This window comes from Thrips palmi, unplaced genomic scaffold (genome assembly GCF_012932325.1).
Source record: "Thrips palmi isolate BJ-2018 unplaced genomic scaffold, TpBJ-2018v1 HiC_scaffold_5, whole genome shotgun sequence".
NCBI lineage: Eukaryota > Metazoa > Arthropoda > Insecta > Thysanoptera > Thripidae > Thrips > Thrips palmi.
In genome coordinates, this window is record NW_023144632.1 from 13428986 (window position 1) to 13454864 (window position 25879).

At 51.9% G+C, this 25879-nt stretch overlaps 3 protein-coding genes across 3 annotated transcripts; 1 reads left to right on the top strand and 2 right to left on the bottom strand.

The window, feature by feature from the left end:
• Positions 1-13784: 13784 nt before the first annotated feature.
• On the bottom strand, positions 13785-20409 carry LOC117650917 (probable basic-leucine zipper transcription factor R). The gene is made up of 11 exons (XM_034394562.1): positions 20298-20409; positions 19926-19976; positions 19568-19679; positions 19272-19493; positions 19003-19199; positions 18495-18910; positions 18278-18390; positions 18066-18137; positions 17517-17572; positions 17347-17439; positions 13785-17239 (listed from the first exon to the last, which is right to left on the bottom strand). The coding sequence occupies exons 2-11, from the start codon at positions 19937-19939 to the stop codon at positions 16921-16923; spliced, it is 1614 nt and encodes a 537-aa protein (XP_034250453.1). The 5' UTR covers positions 19940-19976; positions 20298-20409; the 3' UTR covers positions 13785-16920.
• Positions 20410-20483: 74 nt separating this feature from the next.
• Positions 20484-24914, top strand: LOC117650916 (fidgetin-like protein 1). Its single transcript, XM_034394561.1, has 13 exons — positions 20484-20676; positions 20811-20950; positions 21040-21237; positions 21324-21768; positions 21843-21966; positions 22045-22202; positions 22288-22477; positions 22557-22665; positions 22980-23097; positions 23198-23312; positions 23388-23516; positions 23589-23780; positions 23863-24914. The coding sequence occupies exons 1-13, from the start codon at positions 20522-20524 to the stop codon at positions 23986-23988; spliced, it is 2199 nt and encodes a 732-aa protein (XP_034250452.1). The 5' UTR covers positions 20484-20521; the 3' UTR covers positions 23989-24914.
• LOC117650918 (probable maleylacetoacetate isomerase 2) lies at positions 23995-25805 on the bottom strand. The gene is made up of 7 exons (XM_034394563.1): positions 25564-25805; positions 25429-25480; positions 24951-25099; positions 24801-24878; positions 24575-24722; positions 24379-24481; positions 23995-24294 (listed from the first exon to the last, which is right to left on the bottom strand). The coding sequence occupies exons 1-7, from the start codon at positions 25579-25581 to the stop codon at positions 24159-24161; spliced, it is 684 nt and encodes a 227-aa protein (XP_034250454.1). The 5' UTR covers positions 25582-25805; the 3' UTR covers positions 23995-24158.
• Positions 25806-25879: the final 74 nt, after the last annotated feature.

Below are 25879 nucleotides of genomic sequence, written 5' to 3' on the forward strand. Positions count from 1 at the left end.
GGACCATTATACCTCCGCGAACGACGGGGAGGTGCGAGTGTCGTCGCGCACCTTCCGCCCCCTCGTCCCGCCCCGCGCGTCGCCCTGTCCGCCGTGTTGAGCCACCCTTGCCTCTTCCGGTGTAGTCGCGTTGTCCGCCTGATGGCTTTTGAGTTGGCGATACAGGGATGCGGCGATACAAAGATGAATGCGGTCCGTAAATCGTTGCTGCGTGTTAGCCGTGTGTCGCCCCGTGTGTAACTCGGCGGGGGGATCGCCCGGCCCGGCCGGTGGCCGATCAATGCGATCGAGGTGCGCGCCGTGGAGCTTCGCCGCGGCGGCCGGCCCGCCAGCAGACTCATTCCGAGAGTCGTCCGCCGCTCTGTCTCTCTCGCACCTATACGGGACGCCTTTTGAGTGCGAGAGAGACAGAGCGACGAAAACGACTCTCGGAATGAGTCTGCAGGCGGGGCCCGCCTAGGCTTGCCGTCAACCGGCCTACCGGCTTGTTATCGTCGCGCAGGGCGGGTACATGCTAAAATGTTTGCGCGACGATGATGATGATGTTGGCAATAAATGGCCGCGGAGAGACTGCGCGTCGCGCTCACCCCTTCCGCGAGTGCCACACCCCGCCCCGCCCCGCCCCGCACCAGCGCACGTGTATTGTGCACCCGTAATCGGCTTACGCCAACAATGCGGAGAAACGGCTAGCCTGCCTGCTCGCTGCTACGCTGCTACAATGGCACCCCGGCACAGCACGGCGCAACCAAGATCTCGCCAAAAAGGGCTGAATTTTCCGTAGATACGCCGAGGGGCACAACGTTCCAAACGCAAGCACGAGCAGCCGGAGACGCGATCTCTCTCCTACTCGACGGATTCCAGGCTGCAGGCTCCAGGCGGTTTATTTGGGTCCGCCGCCCAATCAGCACTCGACCGAACGGCGGTCCAGCTCCAGCCGCTCCTCTGGTTGTCCAGCCACGGTGCAGCGAATCCGGCAATCCGGCACCCGAGCCGCGACCCGGGCTGGCATGGCACCCGGAAAGGTAAGGTCCGTTTGTCGGGCGCTACACTGCAAGGCCGGGCCATGTCATCGAGTCAGCTTCCGTCGCCGGAAAAAAACAGCACGACTGCTCCGCAGCACTTCCGCAGTTGTCGTAATCGTGTTTGAGGTAAGCTGCGGAAAATTGACCGCCGGTTCTGCGCTGGCTCGGCTTCTTTATGGGCGGGGACACGCATCGCATCACGTGAGGGGGGGGGGCACACACCTCTGCCCGGAGTCGTGTACTCGGCGGCCGGGCGGCGCATTTCCTCTTTCGCGCCCTTTCCACGAACCGCCCTCGAGCCGCCCTTCCCTCAAATTTTAGGAATACGGAGAGAAGCGCGCGCTGTTTGTCGACGCTGGGTGGGATTTTATTGCGGTGGCCGCCCAGCGCAGCCCTGCGCAGCCCTGCGCCCTTCCCACGGACACTCTCCGAACCCTTTGGAGCCGTGGCCGGCAGGGCCAGCAGGGCCAGCAGGGCTGCACCGGCCCGCCTAGGTAAACTGCTGCGGCGGCGGCCTGGCGGTCCAGGGTCAGTGAGCACGGTCTGCTTGTGCTGCCCCTGCCCGTGAACCAGGAGCCCACTGCCTCTGCGTACCTGGCGACTAGACCGAACTAGACAGACCGAGACAGACCGCCGAGTCGCCGACCGGACCAATACCATTTTGTTGATGTTGCAAATGATGCCCGGATCGCCAGGTTCCCAGCGGCGGGAAGCCAAATTCAATTCGTTCCGCACCCCAAGTGGCCGGCCGGAACCATGTCATCGCGCAAGGCGCGGCGGGGGCGGGGCGCGGCAAGGGGGCGGGGCGCGGCGGGGCGGGGCACACCTCTCCATTGACAACGTGTTTACTGACAACACTTTGACGCCGACACACACACAGTGCGATGACAGTGATGACACGGTGCGTTTCGGACGTGATGTATCTGTCTGCAGGAAAACCTGCCGCAGTCGCGACTTCCGGGTCCGGACCGGCCTGGGCCTGCCCTGGGCCTGCCCTTGGGCCTGCCCTTGTGCCTGTTGACGCTGCAAAACGCCCAGCCAAGGCACTTTTCCGGTCCTTCCTTTTTTGCTGCACTTGGTCGTGCACCTGAGGGATGGAGATGGATGGGCGGCTGCACGGCCGTTGAGTGCGCCAATCGGGGTGCTAAGAGACTGGAGTTGCCTTCCCACTGGTTCCCACGCGCCAAGGGCTGCAACGGCCAGGGCGGCCCCGGCCCTGGCGTGGCGTACGCCTTGCAGGTACAGAGTTTCGGAGGAGCGAGGGACCGAGGGGCCCAGGTGACCCAGGACTCCCCTTGGCGGCGACAGTGCCCGACAGCAGGTGCGAAAACAGTGCGGTGGAGGGTGGCGCCTCGGGGCCTTCGTCCTTGGAGTGCCGCAGCCAGCCGCAGCCAGCCGCAGGCGTAGCGTAGCCCGACGACACGGCCCGGCCGTCGGCCACCCTGGAGCCCGTTCCTTTCGCACTGCCGCCGCGCCGACCGGGCCGACCGGGCGCGCTGGTTGCCGAGGCACCTGAGGTGCGCATTGCTCTTCCGTCGGGTCGGGGCACTAATAAGGCACTCCACTCGCCGGGCGGGCCGGGGCGGCCGGGGCGCTGCGTGCGGCGGGGCGCGGGGCGCGCGGGGCGGTCCGCCCGGCGGGTGGCGCGGCGTTGGCGTGCCGTCGGCCGACCCAGGAGGCGCGCGACGCGACGCGCGACGCGACGCGCGACGCGACCGAGCAGCTTTGGTTGTTAGGCCTAATCTGTTTGCGGCGCGAGAAACTGTTTGCGTGTTTGTGTGTTTGCTGCACAAACAGCGAAAAACACCAGCAGAGACCCGCGAAAAAGAAGAAGTGCGGGGGGGAGGGCTGCCGGCGGGGCCGGCGGGGCCGGCGGGGCAGGGGGTGAATTACCCCCACCGTGGCCGCCAGCGTCGCGGCACTCCGCCCGGCCTCGCCAAAGCCAGCCAAAGCCCGCCCGCAGACGGGACGACCGTAGGCGCGCTTTTCGAACGGTATCGAGTCGAGGCCGGTTAGGCTAACAGCAACTGCCCCCGCTGAAGCACGCGCTGCAGGTCAAGGTGCCTGCCATCGTGCCGCCGGTTGTCGCTGTCCGGCGAGAGGGATGTTTCACGTTCACACGCGGGCGGGGCGGGCGGATTGTAGGCTCATTCTCTGTCTCTCTCGCACCCCCGGGGACGCCGCAAGAGTGCGAGAGAGACAGAGCGCCCTTCCGCCTTGTTTCCGGCGCTGTCGCCCTCGCACAAATTGGCCGCGATCATTGCCTGCTCAGTGCGGCGCGGCGCGGCGTGTGAACGTGGGCGTCGTGATGCTGGGATGCAGTTTTGTTTGGCGCTGCTGCCCGCTTAGCTCCCCTCCCCACGCATCGCGCATCGCGCCCATTGTCGGCGGGGGGCGACGACGGGTCGCTGGGGTCGACGCCCACCCTCGCAATTCCGACGACCGACACTTTATTGCCCTCTGACCTTGTCGTCGGTGGGTTATCGCCGGCTCCCCCTCCCCTCCCCCTCCCCTCCCCCTGCCTTCCCCGCCACGCACCTCGAACGGACTCGCCATGGCTCCTGCAGCTCCAGAGTCGCTTTCAGACCTTTCAGATTGGCTAGTGGCCCAGCTGCCCCTGCCCCGCGCAGTCCTGGCTGCAGCCTGGAGCTGCAGTCTGTTGGATGGGGCCGGAGCCTGTATCCTGAAGCCTCACTGGAGCTGCCGGGGCTTATTACATAGTTCGGCCAAAGCCAAACGTCAAACATCTCTGCAGTCCCAAGCTGCGGGGGCGGGAGGGGGGGGGCAGGAGTCCGGCCAACGCGACGGGGAGAATGGACCGAAAGGGGGGAGCCGGCCGCACCAAAAAGCGGGCCGAAAATGGGCGGGAGAGCGGCAAGCCCGGGCAAGCCCCACGGCGAGGGCGGCCGGCCGGAATCTCGCCGCGCGCTGTTGACCACCGATTCACTGGCAGGGTACACGGACGGCGGTTCGGACACCGGGAGGGGAGGGGGTTGAACTGGAACGCCTCGCCGCGCCACGCGAGGTGTACTTAGGCCCAATAAACAAAGTGAGGGAGAGGCGTTCAAACAAAGGACGGCGTGACACGCCCTGGAATCATCAAGTCATTACCAGGGACCCCCAACCCACCACCAACCCACCCCCAGCCCGGGCCAACCCGCCCAGGAAAGAAAAATGGAGACAGGTAACAGCCGGGGATTCGAACCCTCCGTCGTTTCTTTTTCTGCACGGGTAAGTCAGTGTGAGAACGGAAACCTGGAGCCGCCACTGCAAACTGATGTGATAATACGCGCTGTGAAGCTGGAAGATAGTTCCGGGGCCGCGAGGACGCACGGGACTACTTTCGCGTTGCGGGCCGACGCCGAATGAAAATCTAGGATTCCGAGTCGCATACGATTCGGTTTTGGACTCGAAACTGGGAGCAAGGCAGTCGACAAAGAAGTACGGGAGTCGATCGCCGGGCTCGAATGTCGGCTCCGAACTGCCTCCTGCGCGATTCAAGCCTGTTGTTGTGTAGTGCGCTTTGCTGGTGCATTTGCCGACCCGCGCTTCGCTCCCGTTTCGCCGTGTTTGGGCCGTTCATGGCGGCGGCGCGGACCATGGCGCGACGCGCGGGCCGGCGTGTTTGGCTGCACCGCTGCAGCGGGTCATGTCATGCGCGGCCTGGCTCGGCGGCTCGGCCGGGCTCGGCCGCTATTTGCACACGATCGCCCCGGCGACCCGCGCCGCGGCGCACCGCGGCGCTCCGCCCGCAGACACAGCCGGACACAGCTGCAGCAGCCGCAGCGGGGCGCCATGGGCGCACGGACTGATTACTCTTTTAGCAGTGCAGGCAGTGCAGGGACAACATGGTTACCGGGAGGGCATTGCATTCCGCACCGGCCCAGGGCCGAGCCCACGGCACTCTGCAGGCTCATTCGCACCCACGGGGCGCACCGTGTGGGTGCGAGAGAGACAGAGCGATGCGAGTGAACGCGGCGCCGCGGCCATTAGCGGCGCAAACAGCGAGGGCCCCGCGGCACTGCGCGGCCCCTCCAATCGGCCCACCGCCGTGCCCGCCGTTCCACTCCGACTCGCTGTCGCGTCATCCGCCGACAGACACGCATTTTTGAACGAATCAAAAAGAGCCACTCCCCCGTCGCTCTGCCTCGCGCCAGACAGGCATCGGGCCTCTCTCTCCAGAGTGACGCATGTCTTGCGGCATGTCTTGCTGTTCTTGGGCTCGGCTAGCTCGGCTAACTCGGCTGTCGTGGCGAGACGCGAGTCGTCGGTCCATCCCTGGTCCCAAATTAATTAACCCCCACCCCCGTTTGGCGTTCCTTGTTTCGCGTTTCGCATCGCCGCCTACTTTTGGGCCAAGGCAGCCAGGCAGAGCGGCGCGGGGCGCCTAGCTGCGCTGCCGGCTTCCCCGGCCCCTATCTCCGCTCCTCCCTCCACGGCCCGCCAGCCCTGCCAGCCCTGCCAGCCCGCCACCCCCGCGCCAAAACTTTTGTTTGTTTCCGCAATGAATTACTGCTCCGCCCGCTCCGCTCGGTTCTCTCCCCGTCGCCACCCTTCGCCCTTTGCCGCGTATCGCGTCCGCACCGTGGGCCTCAGCGGCTGACTTCTGGTGGTCCCTTCACGAGGGCAGTCTACCGTCGCAGCGTCCTCGCCCTGCCGATGGCGCCATGGACGCCTGCCTGTCGTCTGCGCCACGCTGACGCCTTAACTTTATTAATTACGAGAGATTCAATGATGAACCATCCCCTCTTGCGCAAATGCCCCTTTTCTGTGTACGCCTACGCATATATGTGTGTGTGGGTGTGGGTGTGTGCGTGTGGGCGCGCGCGGGCCCACTCGGAGGGTTGGGCGCAAGGGCGGGTGGACACATCCGGAGCCGGAACCAACAGTCTCTCATCTGGGCCGCTGCTACGCCGCGCTGCGCAGCGCTTCGCCGCGCTACATCCCCGGAGCTGGCGGTGGTGCGAGCGTGGCTAGCGGCCCCGGAAGGACGGCCGGGGCGGCCGGGGCGGGCGCCATCATGGACGTCGATCACAAAAGCGTAGGGCTCACAGCCGGCTTAGGGGTGGGCGGTGCGGGGGGCCGCGGGCCGCACCTTGTGACTCTCCGAGGGACCGGCTGGGCTTGGGCCTGGGCCGCCTGGGCCCATGAGCCCTGACCAAGGCTCCGGCATGGGCGGGCATGGACTTACGTACCGATAGAGAGGCAAGAGCGCTGACCCTCGGGGCGGGGCGGGGCGGGGCGGGGCCTTCGCTAAATATGAAATTGAAGGCAAGGGAAAGGAAGGAACGAAGGCCCCCGCCCTCCCTTCCCCCGGCCGCCCTCCGCTTTCTCCGCTTGGCTCGCTCTTAATGAAACGATTCCTTTACAGCATTTTAATTAGAAACTTTTATAAAGCGACAGGCTGGCCGGGCGGGTGGAGGCGGGGTGCGGGGGTTGGCTGGGGGCTCTGGGCGGCCTCCGCCTTGCCTCCGCCTTGCCCGCCCTTTCCCTCGGCCGGCCGGGCCCTTTCCTTGGTGGACGGACGCCGCACAATGATCCAGAAATGTCAAAACGCGGAAAAAAACCTCTAAATTTTTTTTGGAATTTTCATGAATCCAAGTGGTGAATTTAATAGAAAAATGTCTGGAGAAAACGAATATGAACTTAGTTTTGAGCTTCAGGAATGCATATATGGTGATTTTTGGCCTCAAAGTTAAGTGTTTTTAATACTTTGCATTGTTGTAAATTTGTGTTAACTTTAAACTCGTGTATCTTTGTGATGCAAAGTCGAAATGCATAATGTTTATATGTTTTCAAAAACGTCTCGACGCCCTCTTCAAGATGCCAGTGCCGGCTTTAGCATTTAGGACGTCTGTATTGCAACTATAGCGGTTTTTTAAACGCTAAAAAACAGCAATATCTTGATTTTTGATGGTCCCTATCTCTTGACTGTTCTGAGCTGTTGTTGTGTCCTAAGTGGCATTTGACTCCCACTAGGGTGTAGTAAAAGGATCCGTCAACGATGGGTGCGGCCACTTGCGGCTCTGGGCCTAAATTGATGCCAAAGATAGAGAAAAACTCAAAATTTCGCATTTTTGCTCTTGATGGCGTTAGACGACGCAGCCCTCAGTAGGGTGGATCATAAATTCTGACGCCCAATTTTACAGGCGAAATGGAGTCTTTGCGATAGTAGAAGACCGTTGACAAGATGGTTTTGATCGGGAAAAAATTTGAACAGAAGAGTGGAGGGGGCTAAAGTTGGGTCTGATGCTCCTAAATAGAGATTCTTGGGTGATTTCTCGAGAACTAAATGAGATATCAAAACGGCTGGGGTCTTAAAAGTTGCGGAATTGTATTCTCTTTCGATTGATACTACTGAGAGTTTCGTCGGACAACTCTTTGATGGAACACCATTGCGATTTATCGGCCCAAAAATGTTTGAAAGTCCGGAAAATGTCTAATAACTTCTTTCCTGTTGCTGATAACCGACTTCCAGATACACCATTCGATTCCTTGTAAAAAAATAATCAAAGGCCAACACATTTTGTATGCTCCGACATGTAATTAAAAATTTCTGAGTCATTTAATGTAGAAAAATATATAAATTTGAACTGTTTTGAAGCAATGCACAAGATATAAGCATGCTAGCGTTACGGCTGGGGTGTCAAAAAATGCGGAATTTTATAAGCTTTCGTTTGAGCCTAAGACGAGCCCTGTAGGACAACTTCTTCTAAAGGAAACATGTGAAAAACTGCATGAAAAAGCGTCGAAATTTCAGTTCCTTAAGAGTTTTCAAGTGCCTTTTCGAAAACGGCCTCAATACCGACCTAAAATACTTAATTTAGTAACAACTCACAGTTCAGAACTATTTTCTACCAATCTGGCCACCGCAGGATTTTTTTCCGCGTTTTGAGATTTCTGGATCATTGTGCGCCGCCTCCGCCCCCCCGCCCCCCTCCCCCCGCCTCTCAAGCCCCGCAATAGGATAGGCCGCAGGAAGCCTCCAGGAAACTCCCAGGAAAGAGTCTCCCTCGCCAGCCCCGTGGGCGTGGGCGTGTCGTGGGCCGTGCGGCGGCCGTGGCGCCCATATTCTGGCGCGGCTAGAGCGTGGCTCACTGTTAAACATTTTTGGTGCAAATTTGAGTGTTGAGCGCAAGTGTGCCGATGCGGGGATGGCAGAGAGCGTTGAGGCGTCGGTCTTCGAATCTGTAGGACCACGGTTGCACACAATGCAGAGAAATTCACAAATCTCGTGTGTGTGTGTGTGTGTGTGAGCGTGTGTGTGTGTGTGTGTGCTCCACTTACCCTCCGCAGGTGCCGTGTAGGGCACATCGCACCGCCACTAACTTGTCCGTCAATATTATTTTTGAATTGCTACTACTTGGGACTTATTGACAGCGCGGCAATATTTATCCTTGCAGCCCGAAATCACGTTATGTGGCGCTGGGCAAATATTTTGGGCCAACGTCGCGGCAAATATTGGGCTGCCAAATAATACGGAAGGGTGGAGGAGAAAGGGGGGGGGGGCACGCGCACGCGGAGGAACGAAGGAGGAAGAAGGGAGGCGGAGGGAGGCGTTGCGAGGCGAGAGGGGGGAGGGGGGAGGGGGAGGGGGCGGGCGGAAGGAAGAGCGACCTAGAAAGAAGATTGGGCGGATCGGAGAGGATCGGCATATCCACCTGTATCACTCACTCTGTCAACAAAACAGCAAAGTGCCCATCCTTCTCGTCCTCCTCGGGGCGCGTCCGTTCCAAGGCGTCCTTGTCCTTCAAACGACGACTGGGCCAAAATAATGGCGGGAACCGTCCACACATTCCTATGCAGTAATACAATTAATTTCCCGCCGAATGTTTCAGTGATGCATAGTCTATCACCCCTCCTCTTTTCCGCGACCTCTTCTCACCGGGCGCTCAGGCGTGGATATAGCCCCCCCCCTCCCCCAATCGGCCGGGTGTTTGCTGGGATGTTGAAATAAGCTAATAGTATCAGCTGCACTTCTCCTCGGCCTCGAGAGTTGGGCTCTTCGCGAGGGGCAAGGGGAGGGGGGCGTTTGCTCAGCCAATCGCTACACTGGTAATCACAATCGGCTGCAGTTCGCAAAGCAAAAGGGGTGGCGAGCTTCTTCAAGGAAAGCAAGAAACGCACTGCCACTCTGCCGCGCTGGCAGAGCTCCTTTTGTCTTAGCAGCAACTCGTTTGGTTGTTGCTCTTCGTGTCGGTGGTTTAGCCATGCATTTTGCAGCGAAGAGTGTTAGTGTTGCCGTGCTCCAAGTGCTTTAACGGGATTGCCGCAGTGAGGGCCCCGCCCCGCCCGCCCCACCCCACCCCACCCCGCCCCGCCCCGCCCCGCCGCGCACGTGCCGCACGTGACCATGCCGGCCGCCACGCGCACGGGCGTGCCGCCGGAAGTGGCCGGGTCATCAGAGAGCGCACGTCACCTGAGAACGCCCACCATCGACCCCGCCGCACCGCGCCTCGCCCCGCCCCGGCCGCGCTGCCACACCGAATGAATAATATCAGCGGCGGATCGGAAAGGGAAAAGGGGCCAAAAAGTTTGACAAACCGCTTCAGGAGCGCGGCGTATGCGGGGGGGTAAGCACAGGCACTCCGCGACCGCCACGACCGAATCGGCAGACGGGCCATCTCGGCGGCTAGCCCTGCGGGCACCGCGGCGGTGAATGGCAAAGAACAAAGAACACGGCGCCGGCGAGGCTCGGTTCGCGACGCTCACAGTGCACGCAGTTGCAGCAGCGGCCGCGGTTCGAGCACAGCCGTCACAGCGCCGTCCTGGACCTAGTGCGGTCGCGGACTCGGCACCATCGTCGACCTAGCAGCGCCGTCGTGGACTGGGCGCCATCGTGGACCTAGCGCCGTCGCGGGCCTCGCCATGGCGGAGGATGGGTGGATGGAAGGTTTGAGGGGGCGCACGGAACGCAGCGTGGCGGCGTGTTGCGGCGCGGCCCTCCGCCGCCAGAGAGGGCTGCCACGCTGCCAGGATGCTACGGGGAGGGTAGGGGATGGCAGTGGAGGCCCTGGTTGATGGGCGTGTAGTGAATATTACATGAGCCGCCCACCCTCTCTGCAGCGCCACCCACAGACGCCCCGCCCCGCCCAGCAGCGTTATGCCCATGCGCCAGCGGAGAGAGAGCGAGAGAATGAGAGGAGAGAGAGAGACAGAGAGAGAGAGAGAGAGAGAGAGAGAGAGCAGAAGGGCCGGGCGAAGCGGCGAAGGGAGCTCGTGGCGCGCTGTGCCTCGTCGTGCTGGGCTATGGCTTCGTACCGTTCGTCCCCTTCATCTTCTCCCCCCCCCCCCTCCCGGTCCCGTCCTCCCGGACGTCGGGCGCGGGCGCCTGCCTGGGTAGGCAGTGCGGGAGCGAGCAGGCAGCGCTGCGTGGCGGGATTGCCTAGCCGCCATTACCATTACCACTACGGGCTGGACCTCTGTTTGCCACGCTGCCGTCAAGCGCTGAAGGCTGATTCCGAGTAGGGATTTCGTCACAGACTCGTTCTCGCTCGCACTCAGGAACTCAAGAGCCACATCCATTAGCCCACTTGAGGCACAGAAAGGCTTGAGGTTTATCTTTGCCGCACCTTGGTATTGCACCGGTGGCTACTTAATAGGTTAACGAGCAATCACTTCCTTTCGTCGAAACTGGAGGTCTTGACTAGTCTTGACGTGATTCTAGATAACAGAGTCCTGTCTGAGGTTTTTTTTCGGCCGCCGCGATGCGGCTCTGCTCTGCAGCGCGCGGTCCGCAGCGGTGCTCTTCGACGCGGGTGTCACTAGTGGTGGCGAAAGGAGACATCTCAAACAGCGTGAATGTTGTCGGTGAAAACAACTACGAAAATATCAACATTTGTCGAGCAAACACCCTGAGCTCTGAGCCGCGCCCGCCGCCCGCAGCCGCCCGCCGCCCGGTGGATACGGGGTGGCGGGGGACGTCGCCCCGGCAAGGAATTGGGGGGGGGGCACCCCTGGAATGTTTGGTAGGCCGCTCTGCTCAGCAATTGATGTTCTAATTTTAATTACGCGACGAAAAGACGAAACCCTCCTTCGGATTCCGGCGGCTGACCACCCTCTGGGCTCCGGAGCCGCCCCCTCCGCTTCGCCTCCTCTCCATCCGACTGGATGACCCTTCAGCATCGCGACAGCGGGCAGCGGGCCAGGCAGGGCCAGGCCGTGTGTCCAAGCCCCAACCTTTGCGTCCAGGAGCGCCTTACCCGGGATTGAGGTTCGGGAATCCCATTCCCTGCCCTCTTCCTGTTTCGCCCTTCCGTTGTTTTCAGTGGAGCCGAGGGAGAAGACGCCCGCTCCCCCTCTCCTCCGCGCCCCCCGACGCCCCCCGACGCCCCCCGACGCCCCCCGACGCCCCCCGACGTACCTGGCAGAGGTCCCACGGGGGGTGGGGCCAGTGGGGCGTGTGTTGCCTGTTTACGGCTATCATGGTTTGCACGCTCGAAATTAAAAGCACACACAGGAAATAGAGCAATTGCATGGAGAGCAGAGTGATGGAGAAAGGAAAGAGAGCAGGGCGAGACGGCGATTGTGTGTGTGAGTGAGTGTGAGTGTGAGTGAGTGAGTGTGTGTGAGTGAGTGTGAGTGAGTGAGTGAGGCCGCCTCGGCGCCATTCATTTAAACTGTGCGCCCTCGCCGCCAGTCCAGCCGGTCCAGTCGTCACGGTCGTCTGTGCCGCCATGATGCCGCCTCCTCTTTTTGGCGCGAATCGCTATAACGACTGAGCTGCGAAAAACAGCCGCAGGCCCTTCGACAGCGGCGATAGCCATCCAGCCAGCCAGCCATCCAGCCAGCCAGCGTGCGGCGGGCGTCGCGATTCCTTGTTTTCTGCGTGCGGCGGTGAGGCAGCGCGGCGCCCGGCTGCCCGGCTCGGACTTTGGCGACACGCCGGGCTTTGATGTTCTAATTTTAATTACGCGTTGCTACGCCTCGACTGCGCGCCTCGGCCGGGCCACGCCGGGCTACGCCGGGCTACGCCGGGCTACGCCGGGCTACGCCGGGCTATGCCGGGCTACGCCGGGCTACGCCGGGCTACGCCCATGCTCATCGTGAACTGTGGCGGTGGCATGATGGTAAATAGAGAAAGAGGGAGTGGACGGCGGGGAGGGGGAGGCAGGGGGCGAGTACCGGGCGGGGCCATAATGAAGCACTGTTTGTCGAGATGGTGGGGCGCGCACCCGACGCTGGGGCGGCGCCGGGGTGGGGCGGGGTGGGGTGGTTGCTTTCTGTGATGGGGTGGCGCGTCGCGCTGGAGAGCGGAGAGCGGAAAGAGTGAACAGCAAGCTGCAGGCACTAGACTGGCCCCCTGGGAGCGGTCGTGGCGGGGAGGCATGGCTGTTGGTGAGGCGTGCACAGCGGCCCCCTGCATGCACCGTAGGCCGCGCACTGTCTCGCGCTCTGCAGCCCCGTCAAGTCCGACGTCTTGCCCCCGTCGCTCTGTCTCTGTCGCACCCGCACAGGGAGACAGGGTGGCGAAACGACTCTCCGAATCGCTCGGCCTGGATGGGCTGATGGCGCTGAAGGCGCTGATGGGATGGGGGTGCTTGAGGGAGGCCCGCTGCTGCAGGGTCGCCCTGTTGCTGACGGGGCGGGCCAGGCGGGCCAGGTGCGTTTGGTTCAAGGCTGCGCAGTGCTGCGTGCCTTACAGGGCCTCATCAAACGCTTTGTTTAGACTGCGGTATAAGGTGTGTGGATAGCCGCCACTTCCCCAGCCCTTGGCCCTCGGTCGCCCAGTCTGGGTGGTCCCTGTTCCCTGTCGCCGTCCTGGCCCAACCCCCCGGACGACACCACCGAGGGTCCCATCCCCTGCCGACGGGCATGCAGCGCTTTCAACTTCAGTAAATTTTAAACGGCGGCGCTGGTTTGCTGCCTCTATAATGCACATGCACACCGAGCGGCCCAAGCACAGCGCACAGCCCCGCGCAGGCCGGTCATGCCATCCCGCCGACATGGCAGCGCGCGGGGCTGCCTACCCTGCAGGCTGCAGGCGCCAGGCACCGCCGGGCCCGGGCATCGCCAGGGGCCGCGGACCGCCGGAGACGCTTTTTGTAGCAGTGCACTTTGAAATAGATCGCAGCGCCCAGCTCCGCCCGGCTCTGCCTGAATCCGTCGCCGGGACCGATAGACATGATGGATGGGCACGCTGGCAAGGCTGCAGGGCTGGCAGGACGAGGACGAGGGGCAGCACCAGGAGGAGCACGTCCGCAAGGCCGAAGCCGGCGCCGACATGCCGAGGCGCCGCGCCGGAAACGCTCCAAACCTCCAAACGGAGGAAGAGGAAGCGCCGAGGCCGGGCCGTCGGGCCGGGCAGGGAGGAGGGTTCGGGAGCGCTGGAGCAGGGGGCGGCCATAAATGGATAATGGATGCCGACTCAACCCCGGCGGCCCGACTAGGCCGTGAGTGGCTGCATCGAGCGGGAGGAGCAGGGCGAGCAGGGCGACGGCAACTTGATACCCTGGAATGATTCGGGGTCGTGTAGGAGGGGCCAAGCCGTACCGGAAAAGACGGAGCACGCTGGGGATGGGGCTGCAGCCAAGCGGCTCGACGACCCATGGCTGCCGCCCTGCCCGCGTCGGAGGTGTCAGGTTTCCTTTCCCCCAGCCGTTTTTGACTCCGTCCAGCCCCTCTCTCTCCTCCCCGCCCCTGCCCCACACGACGCTCCGAGCCATCTCGTCAGCGAACGACGGCCATGGTGCACGTCAAGTAAAAAGAAAAGGAACAAGTTTTTCTGTTAGTAGGCAGATGATGAAAAGACAAAATGAGATGTTTAATGAAACTAAGTATATTTATTGCATTGGATTTGTGACAAAGAAACGAGGGTGCATGAGCTGATTATTCAATAAAGGGATGATCAATACCCAAATTTTACATACAAAAAGCATTGACATTGTGTTACAAGCATTTAAAAAGTCATAATCGTTTAAAATGCTTTGCATCAATCTTCTTTGATGCGACTATAATTACTGAAGGATATTGAGATTGTACCACAACCCTTCGGTTTCATTGTTGGAGAACACCAGCAACACACTTTCTAAAACCCAAAGACCAAAACCCTGGCATCAGGAAAAAAATATATATCCAAAGCACTATTGTACTTAAAATGTGTATGTACAATATTCTCAGGTTGTCATAACCTGTTTTTTCCCTTAAATGTGTACACCTCTAACAAATATAAATTACTCACCCCAAAAATATATTAAAATGGAATAACAACCTTGCATTTAAGGAAAAAGTATTGTGGACTTTGAGCTGTATTGGTGGGTGTTGAAGATAGTGAACCTTTCAACAGTATTAACCAACACTTTGTACCACTGTTCCATACATATGTCTTTGGAATAAAGCTTTAGAGCACAGATTGATTCTGATATAAGTGAAGTTACAATTTCAGTCAAATCCATTCCAAACACTTATTGTCATGGGACATGCTCAGAAAAACAGTTCAACAATAATAAAAAACCGTGTAGCAATGCAATAAGGAATCTAGAAGGACTGTTTGATTTGATGGTATTCAAAACAGCATCACTTACTGTCTATCCAAAGAGATTGCAAATACAGACTTAAAATAAGAACACTTCATTTTTATGGTTGATGCCCATTACAATTATTCACACATTGATGCTGGCAATCTTTCGTGCATTGCAAAAGAAAATACATGTTCCCAAATAGGAGGGAGATCTTGTATACAAGCTAAAGTACATGCAAAAACAAATGATAAAAAAAAATAGATCTCATTTATTTTAACAAAGCAAATTTCACTGGAATTCAATGGCATTTGTTTTTGGCTAAGCTAACATACACACATAAAGCTTTATATGAACACAAAGAAATAAATAAACAAATATACAAACAAAATAAAATCTAAACAAGTCATTTAAAATAGTTACAAGTTGGTTTGTTTGCTTTGTTTTCTATTGTTTTTTTTTTTTAAGGAGAAGGAGAGGGGTAGGAGTGGGATTATGAGTTGTTTGACCAAAAATGTGCCACTTTTTCAAAGAACCATTGATCTCAACGGTAACTTGATTAGAAAAACAAAAAGCCTTAAAGACTAGGTTGTTATGGTTCGATGTTTGAACATGCCACTGGATTGAAATAAGCATTCCACAAGTCAGGTTTTTTTGCCTTGCCCAACGCAACAAAAGGATTAAAAAAAAAAAAACAATAGGGAAAAGGAATGCTTTCTAAAAAAAAAAAGCTTTTACAGCCAATGAAGCTAACAAGATTACAATTCACTTCAAAATAATATTATCACAAGACAGATTGAAACTAACTCAGAACATGAGCTTTGGCTCTTCATACTGTATACCAACATTCAGATTCAAGAATAATTTCCAGTAGAAAGGCATTTGAAGAATCAGTTCACTTTTTAAAAGAGGTGACAAGGCTAATTGACATAAAAGAAGAACGTGCAAACTCATTACAGTTAGCAAGAAACCATTGCAAGAATGATAAAACAAACCAACACTAAAGTAATGGCTTAACATGACTAACAATAGAGCACAACAATAAAAATTCCTTACAAAGATATAGTAAATCACAGAAAGAGGCAATCTTTACTCAGGAAAACAATATCATTTTGATAGAAAGTGCCTAAGATAACATTTTCAGAATTAAAAATAACTCCTACACAGGTGGAAAATCATTGGTAAGTTGTTCATAGAAATGAAATAAGTTCAATGTGATATGACAAACCACTTGAAAATGATCTTCCAGAAACAATTGGTTATTTTATGGTATGGCAAATTACATTACAGAAAAGATTGAATAAAATATGATCAAATAGTACTCAGCAAAGAAAAAAAAACATACATAGAGCCCACAGCGCAAAGGAACTTTGGAACTTTGCTATCACCCACCAGGAGGGCCAATCTAGTGAAAAAGTATAGTTCTTTAGTGTTTCTTTATAACATAATAAGGCACTTTGCAAACAAGTCAGTATATGGCAGATAAAAGGCACCTAACAATTGTTCATTGAATTACAAAATTTAAAATATTTAAGACCATCATGATTAAAAAATTTCTATTGCCACAAGAAAGAAAGATAAAAGGTTACAAAATTAGATCAGACCAAATTGGGACGGACTATATTTTCACATACTAATTTCTGATAGCTGAGTAATTCCAGGCCAGCCTAAATTTTGATGTAAAATGGTAACCTGGTAACTCATTGGTTGTAAAGTGACAACACTCGACAGCCAATGTGTTTCAGCTTATGCACATCTCAGTCAAACACATAAATAACAGTTTGACATTGGTCCCACCACTGTGCAGATAATAATTAGAGGGAGGGAGGGAGTAAGATTGACAAAGTGTGTTGATGAAGCACAATTCACACACTTCATTCAGAATTGAGCAGTTTCACCCGTGAAGTGAAGTGGTCATAATGCATGAGTGTAACAGTAACTTCAACAGTGATACACACATGAAAAGCTCACTCGTGCACAATCTGGTACAAACCTTGGTTGGCAATTTTCTAAGATCATATGAACAATTCATTGACAGAGGCCGTCATTTAACTACCCTTCATGCCGTCATTCAGTCACCTAAGTATAAAATGAAAGTACCCAGAGTATGTTCAGACTACTGGGCGATTTACTTGAGACAAGAGTTTAAGAGGCCACTCTTTGTTTTAAGGGCAAGGTCGGGGCAGGGTCGACCCTCAGAGATTCATCATTTCCGCTATGACCGTTACCATAGCTTTGACCAACAACTTCCTGAGGATGCAGATGCAGGAGACACTTGGGGCCGGGGTGAACATAGCTCCCTCCGTGGCCGGCAAAGACGACGGCAACACGGTAGAGGTGGGCGCGTAGGTCGAGTGCCTTGGAACGTGAAGGAAGTTCGAGGCCGGGCCCGGGTCCGCGCCCCAGGCGCTCCAGGCCCTGCACTGCGCCCCCGGTCGCTGTCAAAGGTCTGTGACAGGTCCCGTCAAGGGGACGCTTGAGGTGCACATCGAATGGGCACCGTGGTTGGACGAGCAGGCCGACGTGAGGGACTCGAGGGAGCTCGGCGCCGTCGTCAAGGCCGTGGTCGGGGCCGTGGTCGGGGCCGTGGTCGGGGCAATCGTTGGGATCGTCGACAAGGTCGTCGTCACACTGGGACTGGTGGCGCTGGCCGCGGGGCTCTCGGGAGGAGATTCGCAGAGGACCTGGTCGGCGTCCCGCTCCGGGCTCGCCGTCACACCGTTCATCTTCTTCCTCATCATGTTCATCAGCTTCTCCAGCCTGGAAGCATGGGGGAAGGCGAGCGGGGTAAGCGTGGGCTCTAGACTGTCAGTAGACAGGGAGGGAAGGCCGCCGCCGCTGGCTGGCCTGCTGGCTGGCTCTCTCACTTGTTGACGTTGCCCTCGGCCATCTTGCGTGCTGCCTGCGCCTCGAGGAGTTCGCGTTGGAGCTGCTCCTCGCGTCGAGACGCCTCACTGCCGCTGCAACCAGAACATGCATCCGTCAGGCTCCACAACCTGCCAAACGCTTGGCCCATTTTCAAACAAGCAGTGCCTACCTCTGCAACTGTAGGTTGTTGAGCTGTCTCTCCAGCCGCGAAATCCTTTCAGAATCCTGAAACAAGATGTGCACCTGAGATGCGTGCGCGGGACTTGGCCAGACTGCCGGACCCGACGACGGCGTGAGGGAGGGAGGGAGAGGTGGGGGAGGGGGAGGGGGGCCACCACTCCACTCAGCTGATGAGTCCATCCACTTACAGCCGCTAATATTGACGCAGTGGGGTAACTGGACACCGGACACCCCGGACCTAACAGGGACCTAGCCCCCTTAACTCCCCGCCCTTTGTCGCAAGGACACCGTTGTCAGAGTGTCCAGCTGCGGGGAGTGCGGGGAGGACCGGGGAGGACCGGGGAGGACCGGGGAGACGCGGCACGGAGTCGTGAGGACGCAAGTCCTGCCCAACCCTACCCCTACCCACCACCCACCCACCCAACCCCAGCCATCTCTCCAATCTCCCCCTCCGCCCTGTCAATCAAATGCTCTGGAAAGTTTCCAGTCTACTAAAACAACTATGTACACACAAATCAAAGTTTCTGCAGACACTTACACGAAGATCATCTGAGAATGCAGAATCTTGTTGGGTTGTGCTGGAGTCTCGGCTGTGATTGGAACCCGGACTCTGGAAAGGAGAAAAATGTTCCACTTATTAACATTTTATTTATTCATAATAATAAAAATGCCATAATCAAGTTATTGAACAAGTAGCTAAAAGAGAGGGCTTTTTAAATTAAATTAGTAAGGTCTAATGAACTTAAATACCTCTTTTTCATGTGTGAGACGAAGAACTCCTCCATCAGCCATCATGAGGCGGAGTCGAGAGATCAATGTCTCCTCTCGGAGTTGAGCAGCATCCCGTATTTCTCTAACCAAATCTTGATGAAAAAATTGGATGGTAATATTATATTTTTCATAATAATGTCATTTCAGAACCATGGAGGCCTGGTATTACGTAAATGTGTTAATCAATCAAGTGTACCTGATATCATTCCAGGCTGATAGTCCTGCTGAATGGGATTAGCCCATGCTGCTGCTTGCAGTTTCAGCTTGTGTAACTCAGCTCGTGTGTCACGCAATTCCAGTGCAAGTCTTTTATTCTCCGCCTTCAAAAGGTTGAGCTGTTCAGATAATGCTATGTTTTCATAATTTATACTTTTGGCAGATGAACTACCACTGTCATGTGACCACTCTCCACTTTCATTTTCTTCATCAAGATGATGGTGGTGGTGGTTGTTGTTGCTGTTGTTATTGTTGTTGTTGATATTATTAGGAGGAGTTGAATCGGGTTCAGAGCGAGCGAGTCCTGGGTCACTGAATCGCCGATGAGTGTCATCAAGGTCACAGCCCTGTTGAGTTCCAGGTGGCAAACTGAGGTACTCATCTTGGGTTGCAGCACTGTATGGGGAAAAAATTTAACACATAAGTACACCTCTATCAAAAACTAAAATGCAAAAATAAATTAAAAAAAAAATAGAAATGGTGAGTACCCTTGCATGTTTTGATGCTGTAATAAAGGGCTGTTGGATAAATTGTGTCTTGAAGAGGAATTTCTATTAGATTGTTTGGATGAAGTGTGGGCATTTGATCTACCAGACTGCTTTGGTCGGTCAGATTTCAAGGTTCCTCGACTGGGCACATGCTGAGGGGAACGCCAAGTGCCAACTGGGCTTGGGGCTACAGGTGGCTGCAGAAGATTAATGTCAATAAAAGAATTCCACAAACCCCCAAAAACACAGCAGAATAAACAAAAACTTACCTGATAAGCTGGTTGATAAATAGGAAGGGAGACCGGTTCATATGAATAAGTTAAAGGTGGTGGAGGAGCAGTGGGGACAGAGTAACGACATACAGTGGGGTCTGAGAATGCAGCAAACATTCTTGGAGAGCTAGCAACTTCCCAATAAGGACCAACAAGCTGACTGTACTGCGGATCATAATGCGGAGCAGTCACAAATGATCGAGACTGATGAACCCATTCCTGAAACATATAGAGGGAAAGATTTGTTGAACTCAGAATAAATGACAATGAACACAATCATGTACAATACTCACTTGAAGATATCCACTGGATTGCTTGGATCTATCACCATTCTTTTTTCTCCTCTGATGAGAGGAAGTTTGAGACACAGCATCACCCTCTTTCTTATCAGCTCCATTTTTCAGCCTTAAATAGATAAAAAGGTCACTCAGAATAAGAAGAAATCAAAATTAGAGCAGCTGGCACTGGCCCTCCAAGTGACACTGACAAGATTACAAGAGGATAGGGGGCAGGAAGACATTACTGAAGTTTTTAGATAGGAAGAGGATTCCTAGCTTAATTTTACTTATCCTAAATAAATTGTAATAAGAAGTTAAAAGGATACTGAAGGAGTGTCAATGGACGTGGGATAGGAACTGGGAGTAAACTCACCTATGCATGTCCATCGATAAACGTTCACATTAGAAATCTTCAACAAATGGCCTGGAAAGCAAATTAACGTTTTCATAATGACCATGTCACCCATAGTTGCGGCATGTTGGGCATGGTTGACCTCTAAATTAAACTTGGTTATGATCAACATTTGAACAAGAATTACTACATGGACAATCGATTAGAAAAGAGTGATGCATCAGAATCACACAACTGATTTAACATCATTACTTCCATTGAGGTAAAAAATAAACTAAGAAAAACATTGAGGTTGACAACAATTTAAAAAAAAAACGACTAACTTTAACTGCGATTAAATGAAGACAAATGAATTGAGGCAACTACCGATACATACGGAACCAATGAACTTACCAAGAAGGTAAAAGTATTTTCTTAATCACGGGTTCATGTTAAAAATGGCACTTTACTTCACCCTTCATTCGCTTTTCGCTGTACACACAACACTCACTCCCTCCCTTCCCCTCTCCCCCTCTTTCCCCTTCTCTTTCCCTACAACGACCGGAAATGACCAGATTAGCTGTTGTGAGAGGTGATTTCGAAAGCACCCTTCTTAAAATGACAACAAAAACAACAGCATGTCAACAAAAATGGAGCCGGGAGAGGTTGAAAATTTTAATTTTAGATATCACCATCACGCGTCCCGGTGCAAGTCAGTTAATGAAGATCCATTCATCGAAGCTAGCTGTAAACGGAAATCTCTCTCTCAGTGTTTTTATGCAGCGCATTCGTTGTAAGCTTCTCCAACGCTCCCTAGTACCTTCATTACTTAACCTCAACTGTGACACTCGTTGCTCGTTTGCCAGTTGTGGAACAATGTCAAATGTTACTCCTCTATGATGTCTAATTTATGCTTGTGTTTTACAGATGTGATGCTCAAGGAGTGTGCCTGGTCATTGATAATAATCTTAGGCCGTATCAGAACCTCATTGATTCAAGATCTGAAAAATCTATTAACAACTATGCCGATGCCGCACTCCTCCTTGCCTCAGGTTCAGGAAAAAACGGTATTTTTAACTCATGACTAGAAAAGCAAAATTTTAATTAAGCTCTATTAACAATTTTGAATATATAGTGTTCTCTCTCCCCAATTCAGATACAACCAAATGGAAAAGTAATTTGAGAAACAGCAGGCCGGTGCTGTCTACTGTTGATAAGTTAATAAACTGTCCAGGAAAATGCTCATCGTATGAAGTAGCAGAGCAGGATCTTAAGTTACTTGCAAATGCTACTGCTAAAGAAAGCAGAAATGAAAAGGTTCAAAGTTCGGCAAGCTTTGTTTTTAAGAAATCAGGTACTTCAGTTGGTATTGCATTTGTGTCTTCACAACCTCATTATTGCATGACAATTATTGAGATTACGTGTTGCAAACATTTTCAGTTGTGTCTCAACATTTTGGTTTCACAACCAAAGAACAGCCTCAAATATCTACAGCTGTAGACATTCATCAGCAAGGTCCAAACAGTGGGCTGCAAAGGAGGGGGAGCTCCTTTGACTCATTTTCTGCAAAGCTTGCACCAACTTCAGGGGTTGGCTTAAGGCAACCACAGCCAGGCACTGCTTACCCTAATGTCTCTGGTGGTGTAAGACCAAATGATGACAGTGGTTTTGGCAGGAAAGCAATAGGTGCCCAAAATATATTTACAAGAAATGCCAATGGTTTTGGAACTAACGGGGGAAGCTCTCACTTTGCTAATGGGAATAGTCCTGGTGATTTAATAAATTTTAACAGCAATGCAGAAACGAGAAACATGGGTGGGCCTGCCAGGTCCTCCCAAATGGGCAGTGCTGATTGGAGAGGAGGGAGTGTTCACACCAACAACAGGTAATTCATTTACTGCAATCAAAATCTGTCTAGTATTATGGCTTGTTTCATTCATTATGTGTTTGGTTTTTCAGTGGATGGAATAACAATTCGGTTCAAGGTTGTCCCTCATTTCAAAGAAATGCATACAATACACAGGCAGATATAGGAATGTCTTCAGTAAGTGCAAGCATCTTCAAAACAGCAAGAGATGAATTGGTATGCTTGCCCTCTTGACCAACACTAATCTTTTGAGCCCAAAAATGGTGCATCACATTTAATTAATAATTCTTGTAGGTGATTCAAAACCAGAAAAAGAATGGAGGTCGTGGTGGAAATCATAATGGTTATGGAATAGGCAGAGGTGCGGCAGGTGTTCCAAAACGGTCTTTAGGCACTCGTCGAGGTGGAGTCAATGGCAAATTTGTTCCTCCTATCAAACCAACAGAAGAAGAGTAATTATTTTCATAACTATGCCTCCTTTATACACACAAGAAAACCTCCTAGTTTCTTTTCTATTCATTTTCTTTTTTTCTACAGTGACTTTGGTGGAATGTTTGGTGTGAAGCAGCCTGGAATGGAGGGAGGAAATGAAGAGGAAATTGATGAAAGACTAAAAAACATTGATCCCAAAATGATAGAAACCATTCGCAATGAAATTATGGACATAGGCGCCCCAGTAGAATGGGATGATATTGCTGGTCTTGAGTTTGCCAAAACAACAATTCAGGTCTTTCATTTTGTCTCTAAATATAATTTGGTTTTCAATTGCTTTTTTTTTTTTATCATGTCTATATTTTATCTTCTAGGAAATAGTCGTTTGGCCTCTTTTACGACCTGATATATTTACTGGTTTGAGGAAACCTCCAAAGGGTCTTCTATTGTTTGGGCCTCCTGGGACTGGTAAAACACTAATTGGTATGAAAATAAATAAAAATTGTAGCTTGTTCATTCAAAGTTGGCTTGATTAGGACCCAAGAAAATCCTTAACAGCCTCATCTTCATTGAGTGCTGACTGCGCCTGTTCAGTTCATTATAAAGGGTTCAATCCTTTTGTAAGACACTTGTTCCAAGGTATCATTTATTGGTACTGTTTGCCACACTCATAATGTCACAAAGAATAGCCCTGCATAGCAAAAGCTTGCTGATCTGCCAACTTTGGCTGAACTAACTATACCTTACTATAGCAAGTAGTTTTGTATCCTTTCTTACAATGTTCTGCTTTCTGGCAGGAAAATGTATTGCATCTCAGTCTCAGTCCACTTTCTTCAGTATTAGTGCATCATCTCTAACATCAAAGTGGATTGGAGATGGTGAAAAAATGGTGCGAGCTCTCTTTGCTGTTGCTAAGTAGGTTCTACTTCAAAATATTTTACAGTTATTTTGACACAAATTTAAAAATTTAATCATTAAAAGGTGTATGAATTATTGACTTATGTGTGCCTTACAGAGTGCATCAACCTGCTGTGGTTTTTATTGATGAAATTGATTCCCTGCTAACCCAGAGAAGTGACACTGAACACGAAAGTTCTCGTAGAATCAAGACAGAGTTTCTTGTACAACTTGTGAGTCATGTCTACCAATCAATATGGATTCTTATGTTCTCGTTTTCTTTGTAGCTTAGTATTTTATTCGCACAGGATGGTGCTGGAACTGGAGAAGAGGAACGTATTCTAGTTGTTGGTGCTACAAACAGACCACAGGAATTGGATGAAGCAGCAAGGCGCCGATTAGTGAAGCGACTTTACATCCCTCTTCCAGAATTCTCAGTTAGTGTAAATTGATTTTTCCTTCCTTCTTCCTTTCTGCAATGGCTAAATTTCTTGAATCAAATGTTTCAGGCTAGAAAACAAATCGTTGAGCGACTTATGTCAAATGAGCGAAGTGCATTAACAAATGAGCAAATTGATGAAGTTGCTTCATTAACCGATGGATATTCTGGTGCAGACATGAAAAATCTATGTCAAGAAGCATCTCTTGGACCAATTAGATCGATATCTTTCTCAGCCATGCATCAGATAACAGCAGATCAGGTACTTATACCTTTCCTTAATTTCATATCTATGTTTCATTTTTGTGCAAAAATAATAACAATAATGAGGCTTAACTTTTTAGGTCCGCCCCATAGCAATGGAGGATTTTAAATCTGCACTACAACGGGTGAGAGCAAGTGTTTCAAACAAAGACTTAGATGCTTATGTTCAATGGGACAAAACTTATGGAATGGGGGGTGGAATGTGAAGTGTATTATATTTTTCATATTTATTCTATTACACTGTGATACTTTCCTGAATGAAATGTGGGAACACAACTATTCCTGACTTACCAATCCATTTACTTGTACTATTACCATTAAAAGAATACAAATCTTTTCTGTCCTAAGATATTTTTGGTTTGTGCGATGGACTATTTTAGATTTTATGGGTTTTAAATTCTTGCGGACAGTCGGGTTGGTTGGAGGGGTGAGCAGCATAGAATGCTGGATGATTCTCCAGATGTGTTGCAACCCTAGATAAATTAGGAAATTGCTGCATATCAACTTTAAACCTGTAATTATTAAAATTAAAATAAATAGATTAGATCTGGGAACTATCATATTATTTTTGTTATTAAATTGGAGCAGAGACTAACTTTCTTGCATTGTAAACTTGAGGGATGAGGCAACAATCTGCTAGTGTTATGTCATCTCCAACACAGTATTTGCCAGCTGAGGCAGTCAGAACTTCATTAAGAGCTGTTGAGACAAAATATTGTTAAACATTACTGTGTCAACAAGGAGCAAGTAATCTGTCATTTAACATTTGTTCAAGAGAAAACTGTGCGAGACCTGTAAATCCTTGAATAATCCAATATTGTGCCCATTCCAATTTGATACTTTCTTGATTTTCTTTTACAAAGTTTTCAAAACGAGACACAACACCTACATTTTGTAGTGGCTGTATCCCTGATTGGATCATTTCACAAATTTCACGGACCTGTTGAAAATCATGTTAAAGCTTGTTAATGTATTTAACAAAGTCATGTTTGGGACTAGTCAGATAAGTCAGACCTACCTTGGCTCTCTTGAGAACATCTAATGGCATGAGTGATTTTTGTGGCCTCGTTTCCTCTAAGTACTGCATTATATTGAGCTGAAAAACAAATACAATGTTGAGTTTTTACATCTATTTGATTATAATTTCAACTGAAATGGCAATACAGACCGATTCTACAATTGTGTGTCCATCAATTACTAAGGCAGGAACTTTCTTCATTGGATTTATTTGACGATAGTTATCACTGAACTGTTCTCCACCCCCTTTGAAGATATCAATGGGTACTGTGTTGTAGTCTATTTCTTTCAAATTCAACACTAGACATAGAGAAATTTAAATTTAGTTTAGAGTTGTCACACCTGGTCCATTTAGTTGCATTATGACTGTGGGGTTGGCAAAGGAGTCAGCAATTTGCTTGATTTTATGTTTCTGTCATTTTCCCATGTCTTGGTTACCTAAAGAACATCTGAAGAAATGAGGTGATACACCTGCATTGATTTACCAGGCTCAGTGTCTTCAACCACTGTACTATCAATGTACTGTTGCTCACAGATTTAATACTATGATGCTGTGTTCAAAGAGGTGGGAAACCTATTCAACCAAATTGAGATTCACATACTAGCCCAGATCAAATTGGTTTACTTACCTATTCTTACCCGGTAAGAGCAAGAGCTTCTCCAGTAAGAATACAACTGTGGCTGAAAATCAAAGTTACCAATGTATAAAATAGTGAGAAAGAAACCGCTCTAACTTAAAACATTATGACAGGATAGGACAGTACCAATTTGCTTGAGTTCATGATGACGTTTGATGCAGTGAACAGGCAACTGTTGAGAAAAGTATGTGGAATCGCACGTGAATACGGGTCGTCAGTCGTCAAGGCTCTCAAGTGGAGCTCCGTAGAGAAAGAGAGATAATCAGGCGGTTTTGTACCAGAAACTGACGGGAGAGAGAGTGTACTTTGGTTGCACACGGCCTGCACAAGGTTAGTGCTCACATGCTGGTCACATGTCAACAAAGTCCCCCCTCTCCACTGTCACTCCCACCTTTCTCTACCATTCCTCCCTCCCCTCCCCTCAGTCAGTCTTGATAAATCA